This window comes from Poecilia reticulata, linkage group LG18 (genome assembly GCF_000633615.1).
Source record: "Poecilia reticulata strain Guanapo linkage group LG18, Guppy_female_1.0+MT, whole genome shotgun sequence".
NCBI classification, from domain to species: Eukaryota; Metazoa; Chordata; class Actinopteri; order Cyprinodontiformes; family Poeciliidae; genus Poecilia; species Poecilia reticulata.
The window spans coordinates 17998943-18020015 of record NC_024348.1 but is presented as its reverse complement, the minus strand read 5'-3'; the positions used below and the strand labels follow the sequence as shown (position 1 = coordinate 18020015).

The following is a 21073-nucleotide window of genomic DNA, read 5'->3' as shown; positions in this document are numbered from 1 at the left end:
TAAAAAATAACCAAATATTCAGTTTGGTTATTTTTTTAAATTTTATATATATAGATGTGCACACACACATTTAAAATTTTGTCCCCCCGAGAGGTAGTCCTGGCCCCCCCTTAGCCCCCCCAACTTTAAAAGTCTAGCTCCGCCACTGTTTACTTGTGGAGAGTAAGAGCACTTGTGTGTTTACACAAGAGCACCAGGGGCAATGCTCACCAGGGAGCATTGCCCCTGGTGAGCAATGCTCAGCCCCTGGCATTGCTCACCAGGGGCTGAGCAATGCTCAGCCCCACCAGGCTGAGCATTGCTTATTTATTGAAGTCTTTTTAAAATATTTGCATTTTTAATACTTTATAGTTGGTGTTAAGGTATTAATCTTCCAATCTTTCAATAATACATAATTACCAAGAGATATTTTCAAATTTCCTGCCAACTTTAAACATTTTTTAACTCAAAAACACGACAAGCGGCTGGATGAATGGCTGTCCTAGTGCGCCAACCACCGAGCTGAGCAGGTTTTCTGGGGGAAACCTTGAATAGGTTCTGCTAAATACGCCTCCAGAGTGTAGAAATGAGTCAGTTTTGCATTAATTTGTTTGAAACTTTAACTCAAGTGTACATCTGGATATACTTTTTGGGTGTACTTTTATATTTTGTCTTTAGCATATTGCCTATGGGGCACATTATGCTTCAAACTGGATTAAAAAAAAGAGATGAGTAAAAACAAGAGAATAAAATCTAAGCACCAATTACAACTAATGGGTTGGAAAGATGACAGAGTCTAAAATGGTGAGATCACAAACCAGAATGTTGAAAGAGCCATTTCTCTTCTCCGTCTGCACTGAAAATATCATTTTAATTGTATAATCAGCATCAAAATTTGTCCTTTGTTTTTTTTGTTTTTTTTACAAAAATTATGAACATAAGAACAGCATTGATCCAGGTCTCTAAAAATGCTGTGCAGACATTTCATGCAGCGTGTTTTACAGCTCTGATCGTCTGATTCCACTCAGCATCTTATTGCCAAGGTCCACTGGATCAGCAGCTTGATTTGCTGTCTTACACCTGCTGCTGTTCTGCTGCACACTCAGTCCTCTGCAGGAAGTATTTATCTACTGCTTTAACGTGTTTAAGGATTCCTGAGCAGATTTGGTTCTTCTGCTGTCATCAGTTTAAACAACATTGTCTTTGAGAGACTCCCGTCTTTGGTCTCGCATCTGATTCCTTTGGTTGAAATAATCCAATGTTCTCTGAATGGGTTTTCTGCAGGTCTGATCTCAAACCTTTGTTGTCCTTCATTCATGTTAAATTAAATCTACTGAAACTGAAAATGCGACTTTTTTCTATGTAAATACTTTGACCAACAGCGTAGCCATAGTAGGGGAATATGATTAGAATATTGATAAATTGGGATTTTTCTACATTTTCAGTTGGATTCAAACTAGTATGTCTAACAAATAACTTTTTTCCTCTTTTAGATTGAAGGCAAAAAATGTGAATCAGAAGTTTCCAATCTCATTTTGTAAGATGAAATAATGCTTTTTAAAATCTTGCTTAAGCTGGATTTATGGGTCAGATTTATGCTTTAAAAATGATCTGTTTAAGAAAGGTTTACTACCAGACCTTAAAAATACATAAAAGTATAATATTTGTTCTGTTTTTCAGGTGTGAAAATGGTAGAAAGAGATTATTGAAACATATTTGAAGTTAGTCAGGGAAGCAGCCAAAAAATGAGTCGTAAATGGGAATAATTTGTAGGTACCATTTAGAGGATCCAGAAAACATGTGGAAGACGTTGCTCTAATCAAACCAAAACCCAAAACATTTTGGAGCAAAAAAGTAGACAACCTATCCCTGAGATAAAACATGGTGGTGGCAGCATCATGCAGTGGCAGTGCAGGGAATCAGGTCATTGATGGAATGAAACAATCCTGGATGAAAAGAGTTGATCACTTTCCTTCCATGTCATAATTAAGCACTGTGTATTACTGCCACTACTTTTGCATGGGACTGAATTTCTTTTTATTTATTTTTTGCCAGTATGTAGTATTTTGTTGTGTACATGGAGCAACGACCAATCAAAATGGCGACTAAAATCTGCAGGACAAATGCTGAAAACGAGCAGCTCTGTAATAATTGTGTTGAAGTTTTCATGGAAGTAGTTTAATAAAGTGGTGTCTCTTTATGATTCATAAGTGCAATAATTTTTTTTGGCCCTCATCCGCATCGCTTCCCATCAATTAAGTAAGGTATTACCATCCTGGACGGCGAGACGAATCCCTGCGTATTTATTGTACCTGCCTTCGATTGTGAATCTAATTGCATTTATTGAGCCGAGAGGTGGGGGAAGAAATTGCCTTTTGACGGCGAGATTCCAGTTACTCCTCCTTGATTAATGATCTAATTTGTCATTACATGGAGATGATGAAAAGTGGCCTTCTCTCGCTACACAAATAAAGCGCACGGCTCATTCTTTACCCATTTCATATGGCAATGTTCGCTTAGCGTGGAGTTTTTTTTGTTCCTTTAGTTTCATGGTTCATTAAGATGAGTGAGTGCTGCCTCTTCATTGTTTACACGACTAATACTAACAGTATTAGTTGAATAATTTACGGCGGTAAAACTGTCATGCTTTGTTGTTGTCTTTGTCCTCAGGTGGGCTACGAGAACGCGGGAACCGTGGAGTTCCTGGTCGACAAACATGGAAAACACTACTTCATTGAGGTCAACTCCCGGCTCCAGGTTGAACACACGGTCACCGAGGAAATCACGGAGTAAGTGGCGGATGTTTATTTGCCAGGATGGCTTCATGCTGCTGGGCAGCTGCGTAATTGTGGCGGTTGTCATTTTGCATGAGCGTCTGGTTGGCGTCGTTTTTCTGACTGACAGGTGCGCCGCTTCAAGGTTGGAAGGTTTCCATTCTGGGAATTTGCAGGATTTGTGATTTAAAACTGGGGGAAGGTGCAGAGCAGGTGTAGAGTCGTGAGCAGACTCAACATAATGCGCGTCAAACGGGAACAAAAAGAGAGAAATGAGGAGGTGTGCAGGATGGGAACAAAAGAAAGGACTCAGGAGTGTAGGGGAAAATATTTTATGGATCTGGGAAGCCGAACAAAAAGGCCTGAGATCTGAAACGGGGTCAGATTGGGTGAGAAACAACAGGAAGCATAATGGAAGTTATAAATAGCTCTCTGCTCCACTGATGATCTGTGCGATTTGCTCGGCTCAGACGACACAGATGGGTCTCAGGCTGGTTCAGAAGATGAAAACACAAACACATAAAGTGCCTCAAGTTTATCCCACGAATCTTTGCTCATCATTGCACATTAAGGTTTTGCAATTAATTTATAACTCAAACGTCACCGAAGCAGTTCAGGTTATAAAGCAGCGCTGGTCCTGGAGCCAAAAAAGTGTTCAGCAGTTCTGAGTTGTTCTGCCGGACTCGCTCATTGGGGAATTTATGAATTTCCCAATGAACCTAAATTACCGTCACATGTGGGACCAGTTCAGTATTTTTATGTAGCAGGTTGGTAAAACCCGAGCAGCCAGGAAAATTGGTTCAATGGCAGTTCCAGGTGAAGAAAAATCTGATAGTTTATTAATTTACTTTCAATGGCATTAAAACAATACTTCTCCACTTTATTCAAAACTTGTACATTTTAGTCATCAAAATTAATAAACTGATTCCTGCAGAAACCTTTAGTAATGCCAGACTTTGGCTTTAATATGCAAAAACCCATCTGTGCCTTCAGGATTTATGCTGGTCATCATTAAGCAATTTGTTTCCATGGAGAAGAAACTGCAGTTGATATTTCTGCATCAAAAGATTGCCTTGATGCAATCGTGACAAAGTTGTTTGACAAAAAGATGAAGATTTCTTGCTTATCGATGCAGTTGATTAGTGACTTTTAAGCTCAAATGTATTTACAGAAACAGATTTACCAAGGTTTTTACCAAGGAGACAAATAAATGCAGTGAATTCAAAGTGAATGCACCTTCCCATTGTTGGTGAATGCAGCATGAGAGCAGGGAGACCCTCCAGCTGTGCTGTCGATCGTTTCCCCACACACTCCTTCCAGATTAGGATCAAATGTCAGTGAAACAAACTAAGTTGAAAATGTAAAAACAACAGATCTGAAACTAAAAGACAAATAGATTTAAACAAAAACAGTTTTGAATCTGGAAATATTAAAACCGAGACAAAAAACAATATGAAAAAATTTAATTTTAATTAAAAAACTGAATTGACAAGTGTGGTTTTGCAAGTCTAAAATGTTGCATTAAGCTTTATATAAAATAATCCTTTACTTAGTAGTTCCAGTGGGAAGAAATTAAAAACAGAATAAAAACCGTTTAGAATAATGCATGATGCACACTAATTGCACATTATAAATTGCACATTTCACCCCATAATAACGGTAATAATAATATTCCACACTGTCGATTTCACATGTTGCCTCAGAAATTACACTCGAGACGAATCCTGCACCCAGCAAACCACCGAGGTTTGTTGGATGTGTGTGTTAGCCTGTGTGTGAGCGGTCAGGTGCAAGGCCTTTGTTGTTTGGTCTGACGGCGTTTGAGACCTTCTGAGGCTTTTTTTCCCACATGGTGGCTGCAGCAGCTAAAGGAGCTGCTCAGCGCCGTCAAAGTCCCCTGCATGGGGGTGGGAGACGCTGGACAACAGGGATGATGGCTTAGCCGCCATCTTCCTGTCACTCTGCACACACCGTAAAGCTACTGTTTTCAATGAAGCAATACTTAAGATGCTTTTCTGGCTACACAATCCAAACTCATCACATCTATTTCTCTCCTGAATCCTCTAAATTAGCTTTTCCTTATGTAGAGCTGCACAATAAATCAATAGCAATATAATATCAGTAGATGACATGACTGATAGAATATTCAATAATAATTCCAGAACCGCACAGCATTCTGGGGGATGTAGGCATCAGCTGCTCAGCCTCTTAAGGCCAGCTAAGAAAGATTGGAATCAACAAACTCACTCACTCTTTGGTTACCTAGCAACAACTCCGTAACTCTTTGGTTACCTAACAACAACTCCGTAACTCTTTGGTTACCTAACAACAACTAAGTAACTCTTTGGTTACCTAGCAACAACTAAGTAACTTGCACAGCAGGAGTTTAAGGTTTCACCTCTGTACCTCATAACTGGTTAAAAGTAATAAAAATAAATAAACGCCATGGATTGAAAACTGTGGAGAAAACAGGAAAGGTCATTCCTCCAATTTGGTAATATTTCAGATATTTAAAAAAAAAAAAAAAAAAAACTAATCAATTATCAATATCGACTGATATGTAATGCTCACATTGTGATGCATTTTTTAGCCGTGTCATCCAGCCGTTGACTTTTTAAAAAATATTTTATTTGCACTTAAGTGAATTTAAAAATATTTTGTCTGTATGTTTTAATTATTTTGTATACGGTACAATGTGAACACAATAATTGGCCAGATCTCACTTGGAATAATGTTTATATAAGGGGACGTGTGGGTAAAATAATAGTAAAATGAACATAATAAATGAGTAAAATTAAATGCTCCGACTTATTCTTGATAAAACGCAATGGGAGAGAAAAAAACACCATCAAATGAACAGACTCCCCAAATTATCACAAACTATGGAAACTGCCCACTGGTCTGGAAGCAGTGTGGTTTCTGTGATTGATTTTCAAGCTAAATGCATGAAATTGATTCTTGATCTGTTGCAATTTAACATTTTGAGTTAAATTATTGCAGCATGTATCCGGCCAAATGTGGTTGCAGGAACAAAATAAGTACATGGCACTCGCAGCACATTAGCTTATCAAACATTTCATCCAAGCAGTGCTTTTTGATTGCAATTCAACACAGTGTGCTCTGGTTATAAAACGTCAGCATCAATTTTCTATTTATTTTTACTAAAATTGGTTTCAAACTTTGGGTAAGATGTTTGGTTTTTGACATCAAAACTTGTCATTAATAAATTTAGGTTGGATTATTTGTTGTTTGAAGATTTAAATATTGATGGATGTTGTAACAAGTCAGGTTGTTTTAAGTTTTTTTGTTTTAGCTCAAATCTATCCAGGTGGCTGTAGCATAATGACGATGAAAACTCAAAACAAGCTTGTTCCTCTTATTCCTCAGCTGTAATAAACCTTTTCTGGAGGATTGAGCGGTCACAACACAAACGCAAATCCGTCCAATCATGCCTAGAGGTGTACTGCTCTCACCATCTGAGCTCCGACTCAAAGTCCCTTTTAAACGCGGCTCTTTTGCAGCCATTTTTCAGTTTATCACGGAGGGTCATTGAAACTGGCAGCAGTGCAGTCGTTAGTGAAATTTACTCAGCATCCCACACGATATGGCACGAGTTTGGAGTTGTAGCTGTCAAAATAGGTTTTCATTTCAAGCCAAGGGAAGGAAAGTTTGTCCCTCTGTCTACGTTTTGTTGGGAGAAATTTGTCACGTTACAGGAGAAGTAGAGAGATGGCGATTAGAGCTGGGAGAAAGCTACAAAGTGGAATCTGCATGGGGGTTTCATTCGAACATTATGCCCATTATTGCTGGAGCATTGTTTCCACTCAGCTGCGCTCAGTCTCTGGCGTCTGAAGACATTCGTTCTTGTTTTCCTGCCGTTGAGATTTGTCAGCGATATTTCATAAAGGGGGAAATCTTTTGTTCTTTTAAATTTTTTATTTCTGTTCCTTCTGATTGGTTGGTATTCATCATTTTTCATTTGCTGCAGTATTTTCTCTCTCTCTCTCTCTCTCTCTCTCTTTTTCTCCAATGTTTCTTTAATCAGATCTTAATCCCCTCTTAAAGTATGAAAATGTTTTCTGTATGTAGCTACAGAAGCTACTGTGCTGGAACACATACTAGGCAGAATATGTCATTACTTTCTTAAAATATTAAAATGTAGAACTACTGAACTCTTAAGAGATTGACAAAGCATAAAAATATACTATGTCTTTTTTTGTACCTCTGTTTCTGTTTGCAGCAGTGGTGTTAACAGAACCAGGGTACAAAGTAATTAAAATGGCCAGAGTCCAGCTCTTTAATTAATATCCTGAACTTTTTACCCCTGATATTTGACCTTTGTGCCCTTTAAACCAGTCGGTATCATTAGCGCCCACCACATTGCTATTTTTAGGCTTTCCCCTCGGCAAAGTTGAGCACCACCTAATGAATATTGTGATATTCAACACTGATTTTTGGTGATATTTGGAAAGAGGATCAATGTAGTTATTTCACCACCTGTTCCCCAGAGGGAATGAGTCTCTTATCTGGTTTTTCTCAACCAATATGAATCAAATCACATTTGAGTCTCCAAGCTTTGGTCTGAATGGTTTAATGCTGGAGGGAGATTCTTTAAAACTCAAACTTCCTCCTGACCCATTTTTCCTTCATCGCTGCGACAAGCAACTTTTTCAGTATGAACAAAAATTCTGTGAAAGGAGATTATTTTTTATTTCTTATAAAAACAAGCCAAGCGTAAAAAAAAAGAAAAAACACCCATTTGGGGGTGCTGTGGTGGCTCAGGGGCTTAGCACAACCCATGCATCGAGGCCCTAGGCCGGCGGTCGCAGGTTCGATTCCCGGCTTGGCGATATTTGCCGCATGTCTTCCCCCTCTCTCATAACCCTCTTTCCTGTCAAACTACCTTCAAATAAAGGCCACTAGAGCCAACAAAACCTTAAAAAAAATTTAATTATAAAAGAAAAAAAACACCCATTTGTTTGTTTTTTTTAGCTACAAGTTGATGATTTTTGGTGTCTGGAAAATGGGCTACTTCAAAAACCTCCCGGTTGAGTGACATTCCATGGACACTGTACCGTTACCTAGCAACCCTGGCTGAGCTCGGCCCGTTACCTAGCAACCAGCACGTTTGGTCAGCTTGTTTTACCGCTATGTGCGTTGTACAATGGCTGCTGGGAAAGGCAAGTGTTTTTTTTTTTAATGTAGCATCCAGTAACCACTTGCCTCATTCTTGTTGGTTGTGCAGGAGGCTCCACTTCTGCTTTTCATACGTATACAGTTGTAAAATTGTGCTTTTGCTTGCAGCCACTTTCAGATGCGAGGGTAAATGTTGAGTTGGGGGGTGTGGCCTGCAGCAGTTTATCTGGATTTAGACTGAAGAGAGGCACTAAAACGGCTTGGAGCTCAAAATAAAAACCAAACTGCCTAAAATCTCTTTAAGAATGATTTTGTGTAAAAAACCTGTTCAAGGAAGCATAATAGATGACCTTTAAACCAATTAAATGTCTCAAACATTTGTCTTGTTTTTGAAAAACGAATAAAGTGTCGAATCGAATGTGTTAAACAGCTGAATGGTTATGTTAAGATTGATTGAAGGGGTGTGAAGTGTACGTTTGGTCCTAACTTTCCCCATCTCTCTTTCTCCATCCGTCCCCTCCTCCATCCATGTCATCCGCCAGCGCTCCCTTCAGCACTTTTCTTCAATCTCCAGTCAAATTAATTCATTCATTCCTTTATCTTCAGCTCGTCCCCGTCCTTCTCGGGCTCTTTGAGACCTGTCAGCATCTCCGTTCTATCTGTCCACCACCCTCTTCGGTCCCCCAGCTCCCTCTCTCTCTGTCTAACCTTTGTCGTTCCCTCATTGACATTCACCCTCCAACGTTTCCCTGCTCATTCATCTCTCCTCTTGCCGTCCTTTGCCTCACCTTTGCCTCATCTTCTCTGACTCATGCCTCATTTTTCCTTTGTCCCACCATGAACTTGCCCTCTCTTTCACCATCTTCCGGCCGTCTGCCCTCCATCCATTAATGTATTAATCACTGTGGATCGTTTACCAAGATCTGCTAACCCGACGCTTTTGAAGCGAGTTTGAACAATACCTCTGATTATTATGGGTTTTTTTTTAGACTATTAGGAAAAGCCATGTTTTGACAAAAAGGCTGGTCTTGTTTTAGTTTAATTACAAAATAATGTTTTAGAGTGGGTTATTAAGGTTTCCTTCATTTCTTCATCTGTAAAGACTCTTAATTTCTGAGGCTCAAAGGTGAAATATAAATGTACAGCTTTGATTTGCTCTCTGTGTGCAGGAAGATATGCTGCCGACAAAAACACGCAGTTTCAGTGCGTCTTCACTCTAAAGACATTCAGATTATGGATTTTGAGACATTTACAGAGAAATATCACATTTGCATATTAATGCTGGAATCTATTTGGAGAAAAATTAAAGTTTTTTTGCTTTGTTACGTTACTTTTTTTTTAACCCCACACAAACACACCAGTAGGGAAGCAAATATTGGAAGATGATTCAGGAAAATAATGATGATTCAGGAACATAAAGATGTGTAAATTGTTGCATGTTTTGTTTTGACTCGCATTGAAAGTTTTGCACAGACTCTTGAAATATTTTGTATCAAATCTGTTTACACATCTAGATTTTAGTACAGCAGTATTATGAGAGCAGATATTTTCATTCTGAAAGCAAGATTTCATGTTTTTTGTTCCCTAAATTTTTAATACTTGTGATTACGTTTTCTACAATCGATAGTCGCCACACAGGCTCGCCCACTAGAAGGAAACAAACACACACAGTGTAACTCTTTCATTCTATTGGCTGAGAGGTTGCCAGGTGACGGTACTCTTGTAACAAGCGTGAGCAGAAAAGCATTACAAGATTTAAGGATAGACATGAAGTCCTGCTGTTAAACTGAAAATGCAAGCATAAGTATTAAAAGTTTAGAAAACAAAAGACATGAAATCCTGCTTTTAGACTGAAAATGTTTGCTTACGAACGGGTGAATTAACATTTCCCCGTACAGTACAGATTTTCTCCATGTCATTAACTCTTTTAACAGCTAAACCTCATACTGAGGATGTGTCCAAATTCAGGTGCTGGTCCTTTGAAAGCTGCATTTAAACACCAATTGCGTCACATCAGATTTTGCCTCAACAAATTCTCTTTTTCTTCTTTTCCTGGGATTTGAAGGACTTGTCTGGTTTGTCCTTTGCAGTTCTTGTGAAATATGAAATGTCCGGATCAGAAAGAACTCTGTTCCTGTTCTTGCAGTTTTGGATTAAGCAGCAGATTTCTGTCTCGATATGTGGTGGCGTTACTGCTGGGGAAATTTTCCACAAACACTATTTTAAGAAGATTGCTGTATTTGTTTTGCAGCTCATCTCACTAGATTTATTTTAAGATATTTTGATCACTGAGTTTACACATCTTAAAGCTGATGGTCTGTGGAACTACAACATTAATTTTGCTTTTCCTCAAACTTTCAACATGTTAATCTTTTACTCTGCAAGTTGCGTACTGAATCAGGAAATATTTCATGATATGGTCTGCTACTCCAAGCAGTATCTTTATTATGGATTGACATTTACAGTCCCATCTAGTTCCCACTCCTCCTGCCCTTTTGCAGACTATTTTGGTGGCGGCTTGTCCTCCACCTTCTCACCGTATTTCTTTCAAACCTGTCACTTTTCAAGGTTTTCCAAAGGGCTGGTAGTTTGATGAGACAGTGTTTTTTCCCCTGATAGCCGTGAAAAGCCGTCAGTTGTCACTGCTTCTTGTGGCTCTCGTTTTAAAGCCTCTTCTCTTCAGCAGTTTTGAGGCTCCTAGCTCAAAATTATGTTTATTTTCATGTCCACAAGTGTCACAAGGCGGCAAAAAACAAAGCTGGAAAAGCGATGTCAGTTTTTAAACGCTGAATTCAGACATCAGTGCCTGACATGATGATCATCCAACACAAAAGTAAAGGTATCAAACTCTGCAGCTCCAATTGTAGTTAATACAGTGAATATTTTATAGTGGTTTATTTATTGTGGAAGCAAAGGGAAATGTTGTCTTTTAGACCTAACAAACCGACACTTTATCCACAGATTTGAGCTTTTTAAAACTACCCTGTTTGCCTGCAATTCACTAACGTGACAAATGACGTAGTTTGACAAAAACTGAAGTTATAAACCGAGACACAGAGTATAAGTATGCTGTTGCAGCTTATGGCTGACCAAATGAAGGAAATTTATGCTCACAAACGACAGCCCATGCTGCTGACTGCATTGAAACTTTGCTTGTTCAAATACTGTGCTTTGTTCTTTCACCTCATTGCTGGGTTTTACTTCCCTTAAGACAGATATTCCAGTTTTTTGAATAATCCTGGGTCTAAAAGAGTTTATAATTGGGAGGCTATGCTATGACTTGGCCACATTTAGATGCATTTCACACACAGTGCCTCATTTAGAGGACTTTATGGTAACTTTTATTGATGTTTTGGAAAAGAAATCAATCTGTTCCTTGATTCCAAGTCATTCTACACCGTTTAGTAACGGATGTATATTTGACTAATCCAAAGTCTAGAAGGAGTCGGACGCATCATTCAGATGAACTTTAGTGAAGATAAAAAAAAAGGATGAACGAATCATACATACATACATAGTAGTGTTGGCGCTCAGGATTGTTGGGTTTTTTGTGACACGTAAATCCATATACTTCACAGAAAATTTAAAGTATTCTAAAGAAAATGCAGCTTGGGAAACTGAAAAATCTCGTAGCAAATCACACAGCTGGTGTTTGCAAACCAGCAAATCCAGGAGCGCCGTTCGTTTTCCTTGGCTCTGATTGGCTGTACTCCCCAGAACAAAGTTGAGGAAAACTGTCAATTTTAGCTTTTGTAATAGTGCAAAAAAATGTTGCTTATAGTTTCCCCTACATCTCTGAATTTCCACAAAAAAAGTAGCAGTCTATTTTTTTGCTGCAGATATAAAGTGAGATTAGTCAAGATGGACATTTTTATTCTGAAAAGCAAACCCTATGTGTGTGAGAGACTCTAATGTTTTAAGTGTTTGCAAAATGGAGAGACAGCCTCTGCATTCAGCTCCAGCTCTGCCTTTGAACCTCTTCTCTCTCAAGGTTCAATTTGTCTGCAATTTGTCTGTAAATGATCTTTTCTTTTGTGCGCTGTGTGTGCTTCTCGCTGCTGGATTGAGCCCTGAGCTAGTGAGAGTGTGCACGCAAGCCTGATTCTGTCATGGGACATTGGACAATTGGTAGATTGGTGGTCAGGAGTCCTTTAGATCCTAAAGTGGTGTAATTATTCCTCCAGGCTCCTGCAGAGCTGTATGCATCAGAATCAAGATGGCAAAGTAAATTGTTGGTCTTTTTGTGGATCAGGCAACAAAGGAAGGAAATGTTGCCTTTTGAATCTGGGTCTGAGTGGGAGGATGCACATCTTGGGGACAAATGTCATGAGGAAAACCTCTTTGAAGTAGAGCAACTCTTCACTGAGTCTTTCTAGAGATTTAAAACTAATCTACAACTTCTGCTGTGTGCTGATTATTTGCAAACCTTCTCAACAATTTTTACAGAGTTTAGAGTTCAGCTCAGTGAGGCCAGTTTGTGAATTTATCAAAACATGACTGGTGTCTAAACATCGTCCCAGTTTAACCATTAGATTAAAGCTGTGGGTGCGTTTTTCTTCGTCCACTGAGGAAAAGTCACCTGGGTCTTTTCAGTCTTCTAACTAGGAACCTGATTGTTATAAAATGGAAGCAGAAACACCAAAAAGGCTGCAGTTAGAGACCCTCATCTCTCCACCTGCGATTGTAATTACAAGCAAGCGTATTAATCTAGATCATTTTTTAGATCTTCAGAAACCAGAAGAATAAGTCAAATTTGTGTAGTTCTGTTGAAAAGATTGGTAATTTTATCAGATTTTGGGAAACTAAATTACAAAATAAGGACCTTCTGAATTTAGTGGAACTGCTCTGGTGCCGTTTGCAGAGAATTGAATAGTTAATTTTATCAAGGCTCGCAATTTCACAATTTGTGGACTTTTCTGTGGGAATTAAATCCAAATTAACCTTTAATATCTGCTTACTCAGTGTTTTCTATTTAAATTTATTTTTTTTTGTTCAGCCAGTTTAAAAATTTCCAAACAAAAAGCAGCTTGTGAAGCTGAAATATCTCGTCACATTGCTACATCACACACCTTTGGCTAGTGTTTGCTAAACAGCCAATCCAGGAGCGCCGTTCATTTTCCTGGAGCTGATTGGCTGATCACCCACAGAAAGAGACGGTTTCCACTGTGAGTATTAACACGTATTAAGGTGTGTTTGGTGTTTGAACCAATAAAATAGGTATTTTTAGAGGTGTTTTTAGTTATTTTTGGGTTTTAACCGTTTGAGTGGCTTTTGTCCCAAACTCCCTCTGAAGATCGAAGATCCACTGCATAGAATCAATACTGGGAGCTTTTAAAAAGAGCATTACCGCCTGTCTTCAAAGGGTTTATCTCCAGACCAATGTCTAACAACCAGGCTCTCCAAATGAGTCGATAAATGATGCTGAGTTTTCAAGAATCTCAATGGATTTCACAAAGTTTTTGCAAACATTAAACTGCTATAAAGTATAAATATAGTTAGATAATGCAGTCTAGCTTTGACCAGTTGCTGTTTTTCAGCTTGTCTAGTTCAGAAATGGTCATTATCAAGTTCTAATAAATCTTTTCTTTTACTCTTTTTTTAATTTTTCCAACTCTGAGATTTTCTGCATCTTTGACTCTCTGGGTTTCTACTGGGCAGACTGGTTCCAGCTGGCTGAAAGAGCCTGGCAATGAAGATATATTCACGATTTATTGTGCAGCTTCATTAAAACCATTAATTTTGACTTTGTCGCTCTTGATTTCATGCGCTTGAGAAAACGTGTCGCATTTTACTCCTGTTCAGAGTCTGTGCAGGCGTTGACATATCAGGTTTTTAATGACAATGTTTTAGCTGCACCTGTTTGCTAAATATTTTGGATTTGCTAATTGGTGTTAAACGACCGCTCTCCATCTTCCTCAGGCTGAAAGAAGTGACGGAGGTGGATTGAGAATGACAGAAACAATGCCTTGGGGTTAATTGACCGAGAGTCTAAAAAAAGAAAAAAATAAGTTGTGGAAACAGAAATTTAAACAAAGTGAATCCAAGCAGAGCGGAAAGAGAATAAACGAGCTCACATTTGGACATCTTCATCGATTAGATATGTGTGAATATGCAGTTTTCCTGCTTTAATGCGTTTCACGGTGATCCTCATGCACAGTAAGGCTCTTTTCCCATCATTAATTTCTTCTGTTTAATCTTGAAATGCATTTGATCTCCTGCAGTATTTCTTCCTTCCTCTGTCTTCCTTTCATTTCTCACTATTTAAATGTTGATAAAGCTTCTCCTTCTCTCCGTCGGCTGTATGTTTTATCTGTTGGAGAAGATGTTAAAGATGTTGCGGCCACATCAGCATTTATCACTCTTTCTTCTCCCCACTTGAGTTTCGCAAAGCCTTTTTACTCTCGTTCTGCATGTGTGTGAAGCCTGTCGAAAGCTCCAGGGAGCGTCCCAATCAGGATTATTTCATGTTTGTTCCTGGCTAATATGCTCAATCTGGCTTTCCTCATATCCTCCTTTTCTTCTCCACCTCCTGTTAAAGAAAATCATTTTTATTTCTCTCCTCTCCTGTGCTGTATTTGTCCTCCTTTCCGCTCTCTCTCTCTCTCTCTCCATGGATCTTGATTGTTATATTTTATGGATTTTTCCGGCGCTCTTATCTCAATCCGCTCGATAATCCCGTCCGTTTTTGTCCCCTGAGGTGCGGCCAGGAAACACATGTAGCAGTAAACTAAACACAACCTCTCCTGTGGCCACATGCCGTTTGTCTGCGTCCGTTAGATTATCTTTGACAAGAAAAGCTGCCAAGTCGTTGAGATGACATGCATGGATTCCCTCAGGCTTGGAGAGAGTCGATAATTATCCCAGGCACCAGGTTACAGTGAGCATTGTTTGTAAATTTAGCATACGTCTGGAAAACACAGAGGTACACAACCGAGTCGAAGTTTATTGTTCGGTTTGGGCGTGTCAGTCTTTAGTGTGTGTGTGTGCGTGTGTGTGTGTGTGTGTGTGTGTGTGTGTGTGTGTGTGTGTGTGCGCGCACAGGAGTTTTGTTTGGCTTTATGAGCACGTCGTGAAATAATTTTAAGGTGATTATAATTGTGCGGCGGAGCGTACAGTGAATGATTGAGAGGTAAGCACATGAATAAGAATGAGGGCTGGTTTATCATGCTCGTGTTTTCACAGCTCCCAACTCCAGAGACGGTTTTTGTTTGTTTGTAGCAAAACATGAATGAGTTTTAAGACAAAAGAAAGGGATGCTTTGATTTCAATCACAGGTTAGAAACCATGAAAAGAAGCTTTTCCAGAACCTTCTTTTGACATTTAGTTCACAAGTTTTGGTGTTAAGTAGCTTTAGGTTAACAGCCGAGTGTTGTCAATGTTTGGCAAAAAAGTTTTTCTGTGCAAAAAAATCAGCTGTATTTCACTCCTCGAGTTTTATTGACAACTTTTCAGTATTAAGTATTAAAAAGAGCTTAAAGGTTTGAACAAACAGCATGAATTTAAATGTGAAAGTAAATTTAGTTTTTATTTCCTGAGAAATTGTTTTCTTTTTGAGATACAAGGTTTCTCACACACCGCGGCGATGTACAACATGCAGCTGGCTTTGCTCTAAGTGTCCTTGCAAATTGCGTGAAAGTTTGTTTTCATTTGTGGCAAAAGTTTTTAAAATCGTTTCTTGTTTTCTGAAAGTCTGGAGATTTGGCTCAAAATCCTGTGGCATCAGAAACAAAACTGCATTTGTTTTTAAGCAAGGAAAATGCCAGACTTCTTTCTCTCCATTTTATTCAAACTTTGAGGACTGGTCATTGATGGAAACGTAAAGTTGAGCAGGGAAAAGACGATTACTGGTTTTATACAACGACATATCAACAAAGCGGCATCAATTTCTTATTTCATCTGATGACATGACCTGTTCAGTGAAATTAACAGTGAACGGTATGTTGTATGTATATTCATACCTTTACTTCAGTGTGTCAAATTATCAAAAAGTCAATCTGTCATTGAAACGTTACAGATTGCATCTGTTTGTCTAATCATTTAAAACTTGTAGGCAAATGTCCAATAATAATAATAATAATGATAATAAAAAAACCAGCATTAATTTCCACCACTAACCTCTAAATGTCTGAACGTCATCAGGCTGCACATCCATAAAGGACAGAAACCAGATAAACCCAAGACCAGAATTAATTAAATCTTCAATTTGCATGAATTACCATATCCCACGTGATAAATTAAAATGTAATTTTCATACATTTCATCCAGTAATCCCCCTTGGCTTCCTTTTTAATGTCTTATTCACAGGCTTGGGGATCCCGTGGCTTTAAATCGCATCACAGATTGAAAAAAACCGAAGGATTAAATATCAGAATGAGTCATGTCCTGGCCCCGGGACAGATGTACATTAGGGGATGGAAGTGGTTTTCAGGGATTTGCGGACCTGTACATCAAACGTCTCCCGATATGTTGAAGTATTCGGCTGTGGAGTTGCGGTCGACCAATGGCGGTAACTCAAACTGAAGGTCTGCATGTTGGTTTTATCTTGGAGTCAAAAATAAATTGTCGAGCTCTGAATTACTGAGACGTACTCCACGTCCAATTCACCGAAGCCTAAAATAAGTTGCATGAGTCGATAAACAAGACGTCCGTCTGGACCAGAGTTAGAAGCTTTACTGCCTGCATTTAAATGAGAACCTGAGTGGAAATGATTGGTGGGAAAAATCAGACACTGCAGCTAATGTAAAAGAAACTGTTCTGCTTATTGGGGCTGTGAAGAGCACAGCAGGTTTACCACCTGCGAATCGCACTGCGAGGATCATTGTGCACATCTGTGTAAGCCATTCATCTGTGGCTGATCTTCTGTACATAAAAAAAATATCCTCTTTTGTCCGGTACCAATACCAAACAAATGGGTTGAGGAGTCTCCACCCTAAACGGTCATGTTAATCAGTGACAGCCCTGTGCTTTGGTGCAGGAGATTTCTAGAAACACAAGCCAGGAATCTTACGTTGAAGCAGATTTTTCAAATATAAATACATAAAACTATATACTAACTATAAAAACAGGGTGGAATTGGAGCGAATATTCATATTGTTGGTTCTCAGATGTATTAATGTTTCGGCACTATTGGGTTCTAGAGTTGAAATGATAAAACCAGCTTGTCTGACGTTTACTTAGATGGATGTCCTCTTGAAATAAAGTACAGGAGGGGGTACATCATGCAGTTTTACTCCAGTATTTACAGGATTTATCGACCACAATAACCCACGAATACCTGAAATTTAATACTCTCTAAAAACTCTTGTTTATTTTAACAGTTGAATACCAGAGTTACTTTATTCTGCATCAATATTCACAATGGAAACCACTTTGGCGCTACAGTTCATCTCTACGCTCTGGATGCTTTATGCTTTTGCAGACGGATTTTATTCAGCCTTTTGATTCTGGAGTTGCAGACCTCTGGACTAAACGTCTCCCAGATGATAAAGTCTGTGGTGGAAACACGGCGGAATGTTTCAGTCCAGGTTTTTTTTTTTGGAAGAGTTATGAAAACTCCATAAATCTCTTATCAGCAGTGATTGTGTGATTATTCATGAAATAAACATCACTGCGTCAGACTGCCGGTTAGTTTTTAGTTTTTAGTCAGAAGCCTCTCTAGCTGTACTGTGCTACAGACTGCTACAGGAGATTCTTCTTTTCCTGAGCCACCAGCATCTACAACAACTCTCGGATGAGGTATATTTAATTTCCCTATGGGATTATCAAAAATATTTTTAAATTTAATTTCCAAATACAAACCATGAAACCATTTATTAGAAATTTCTAAAAACATTTTTTTTCTTGAGAGGCTTTAACACACCTGTTTGGATCTGCTTAAAAAATGCAGCTCTTGAAGATCAGGAAACAAAAAATAATGCTTTAATTTTCCCTTCATTATATATGTTAAAACTCTTCAGACTAATGGAAACATTTGCATTTCGTGCCTCATAAATCTGCAACATGACCACCTGGCCTTTCTGTATGACTGGGAAAATATTTCCACACCTATCGCTGAATAAATTTTATTTTTTATTTTTTAATTTGTTGTCTAAATAAATAATGGAAACTTGTTGGAGTGCAACTGTTGCCATCAGGCGGCTGCATGCTAATACAGATAATTGCACAGTTGCCTTGAGGCTACAGTGAACCATTATCATCTCCATGGCAGCATGAAATTTTGGTCGTGTGTTTGCAGGTAAACGTAACGTTTGAAGGCATCGTGATTTGGTTTTCTATTTAAACAAAGATAAATTTGTTGGTTTCTACATTGAACTTTCTTTCTGTTGGCTACAAATATTCCTCTATTTACAAATTGAATTCAGCCCAATTCTTAATTTTAATGGAGTAAAAGGTTGGCAATCGCAAATAGTCGTGAGGAATTTGTATAAAGTAGTGAAAGGTGATGATGAGCTGCAAAAAGGTGAGAATCAGAAATTACTCTCATTCTTAAAGGATAAACAATGAGGCTGAATGCATTGGTAAATGAAAAATTTTAATTATAAAACGCATCAAAATTCACTGTAAAAGTGAGCTGTGGCCTGTAGATAATAACCCGACCCTTACTACAACAAATATCCAATTTGTGAACCTATGCAGAAAAAAATGCTTACCCTTAGACATTAATTTCAAATGGTTGCTCCACATTGTTTCAGTGTTGGTAAAGGTAACATTTACCAACACAGGACGGCGGAGTCCTCTATAGTTAGTTAAATTCCGCAAAGGACAACGGGAGTTTGTTTTTTTATTTTTATTTTTTAAATTTCTCTCTTTCTCACTGTTTATTTCTGTTTTTATTTTAATTATGTAAAGCACTTTGAAATGCCTTGCTGCTGAAATGTGCTATACAAATAAAATTTGATTGATTGATTGATTGATTCAGACATAAAACACATTTAAATGGCCCTTTTATTATACTTTTATGTTTAAAATGGCATCTACTATAAAATGTTGAAGCATTTTCTGTTTTTTACTCATATTAAAAGTTAATATATAAAAAATACAGGTGGGTTTTGTGAAAAAACATGAAGAAAAACTCAAAAATCTCCAAAAAAAAAGTCTTTTTCAGATTTTATTAAATCTCTTTAGATTATATTTACTTTCAGACAAAAGGATATTTCCTTTTTCCCTACTGGCATCATGTGTATCATGGCATACTGTTATAAAAAAATATATAATAGCATGTTATTTTGACCCAGTGGTAGTGATGGGTAGCTATTTTCATTTTAATACTTAATTGTTTTTGCTAACTTAGAAAATGTTTACCACCCTTAGCTTCCCCTAAATAAACTTTTCCAGATCAATTCTAAAGTTTAGTTATTGGTTGAATAAAGTTTGACATCTGTGTTAAAGTTTTGGTTACTGACTGTTAAGAATTAATTTAATTAGATGTTTATATTCATGCTCTTACTTTGAAGAGGATGAAGAATGTTTAGGCAGCAGTTCCATTTTCTCTGCAGCAAATTACATTTATTCTGTACCCAGAATGCCTCACTGTTCTACAGTAAGCAGACTAAAATCTACTCATGTTCTGTGTATTTCCTGTGGTCAATTAGGCAAAATCATCAAAATTAGCAAAACTCAATAACTTTAAAAATGAAAGGTTTGTTCCAAAGAATCATTTCCTGAAGCGAAACCGTACAAGTTGATGTGCAATAACAAATTTTATCCTGTGGCGGATGATAGCTTTAGCATGTTTATGTTGGTGCAAGTAACTTTTTAGAGTTTCTCACTGCTGCCCCATTAAGACGACTGACCTAACTTGGTCTGACGGTTGTAGGTTGAAGCAACCAACAACCTATCAATGTGTTTTAAAGGGACAGTTGTCACGGCAGTACTGTGGAAATCAGGCATTGGTTGATAAATGCACAGAAACACTTACCTTCGACGGCGCCTTGGGTCTTTTTTTTTGAGATGTTTGAGAATATTTGAAGCACCAAATTACCCGTGAATTGGATCTCAACCCGAACCCTGACATTTTCCTGGAGAGAACCGGCTAAACTGCTTCGTCTTCTGACTCGAGACCGATGAAATTGTCAGTTTGTTTTCTGGTTTAATTGCGCGGTCATGAGCCGCCAGGGATTTGATTGACTTTGCATAACATGCTGTAGATTCGACCCACTGAAGCTTTTAAGTGGGTGCTTGAATTTTTGTCTCTTTGAACCAGCCAATCACAGGTTGTATTTGTCTTGTCAACATAGTTGGCTTGTCACTCCCACGTGCTAACGAGCAGAGAGTGCCAAGCTCCAGTGCATGTATTCAAATGATTCATCAGCCTGTTAGTCATAAAGCTGTGAGTGGAATATAATGGGGTGAAATGACAGATGAAATCTCTCTCAGACAGATGTAAAAGAAGCCATAATGCCTCTCTGTGTTGTCTGACATGCAGTCTGGTTACCTGTTGGAACGTCATGGTGAATTATTACGATGCTACAGCGCAGATCGAGTTTCAGTCGATGTGAATAAAAAATTCTTTTTACCAACCCTGGTGTTTTATGTGTTAGTATATACAACTGAGCAGAACTGCAGGAGGTTATAGAAATAGTTAAGTTGAATAAATGAACAAAGATAAACTAATTTAATAAAAACAGCTACAAGTGCCCATTTTAATAGGTCACACACCAAACATGTCCATTTTAGCACTACAACACAACACTCTGCAATCTTATCTGTGGGCTTGTGGGCACAGCCAATCAGTGCCAAGTAAAGTAAATGCTGCTCCTGGATTGGCTGCCAGCTAGTTAGCATTGCCTTTTGGTGTCAGCTTCTTCAGGTGCATTTCTTTCAGCTTAAGAAAAGTCCACCACTACTCAGCAGAACTGCGAATGGGCAGGGATCCACTGCTCGAAACAAAGGCGAAGTCGTAAAAGGAAAGTCGTGCAACTAAGTATTTGAATTTGACCCCCCCTCCTTCTCCACCTTCTTCAAATCAAACAAAATTGGTGCCAAATGTTTGTGCTACGTTTGTAAAGCAAAGACTTTAGTTTGTGTTGCTATAATTTTAGCCCCGCTAGACCAAATGTATCGGTGCAGTACCGTAATTTCACCACAAGTTGCGCTATCTGAAAGATTCCAACGGTTTCTGGAACGGAAGACGTTGCGCTTTCCAGCTAATATCGGGTTGTTACAGTAATTTCACCTCCGCTGTA

The 21073-nt window shown here is 38.4% G+C and overlaps 1 protein-coding gene across 2 annotated transcripts in view; it reads left to right on the top strand.

Annotated features, from left to right (window-relative positions):
* pcxb (pyruvate carboxylase b) overlaps positions 1–21073 on the top strand; it is a 391361-nt gene that overhangs the window by 78355 nt on the left and 291933 nt on the right. For both annotated transcript variants that reach the window (XM_008435894.2, XM_008435895.2), the window contains exon 10: positions 2650–2768. In XM_008435894.2, coding sequence (XP_008434116.1) covers positions 2650–2768 — 119 coding nt within the window. The remainder of the gene's footprint in view (positions 1–2649; positions 2769–21073) is intronic.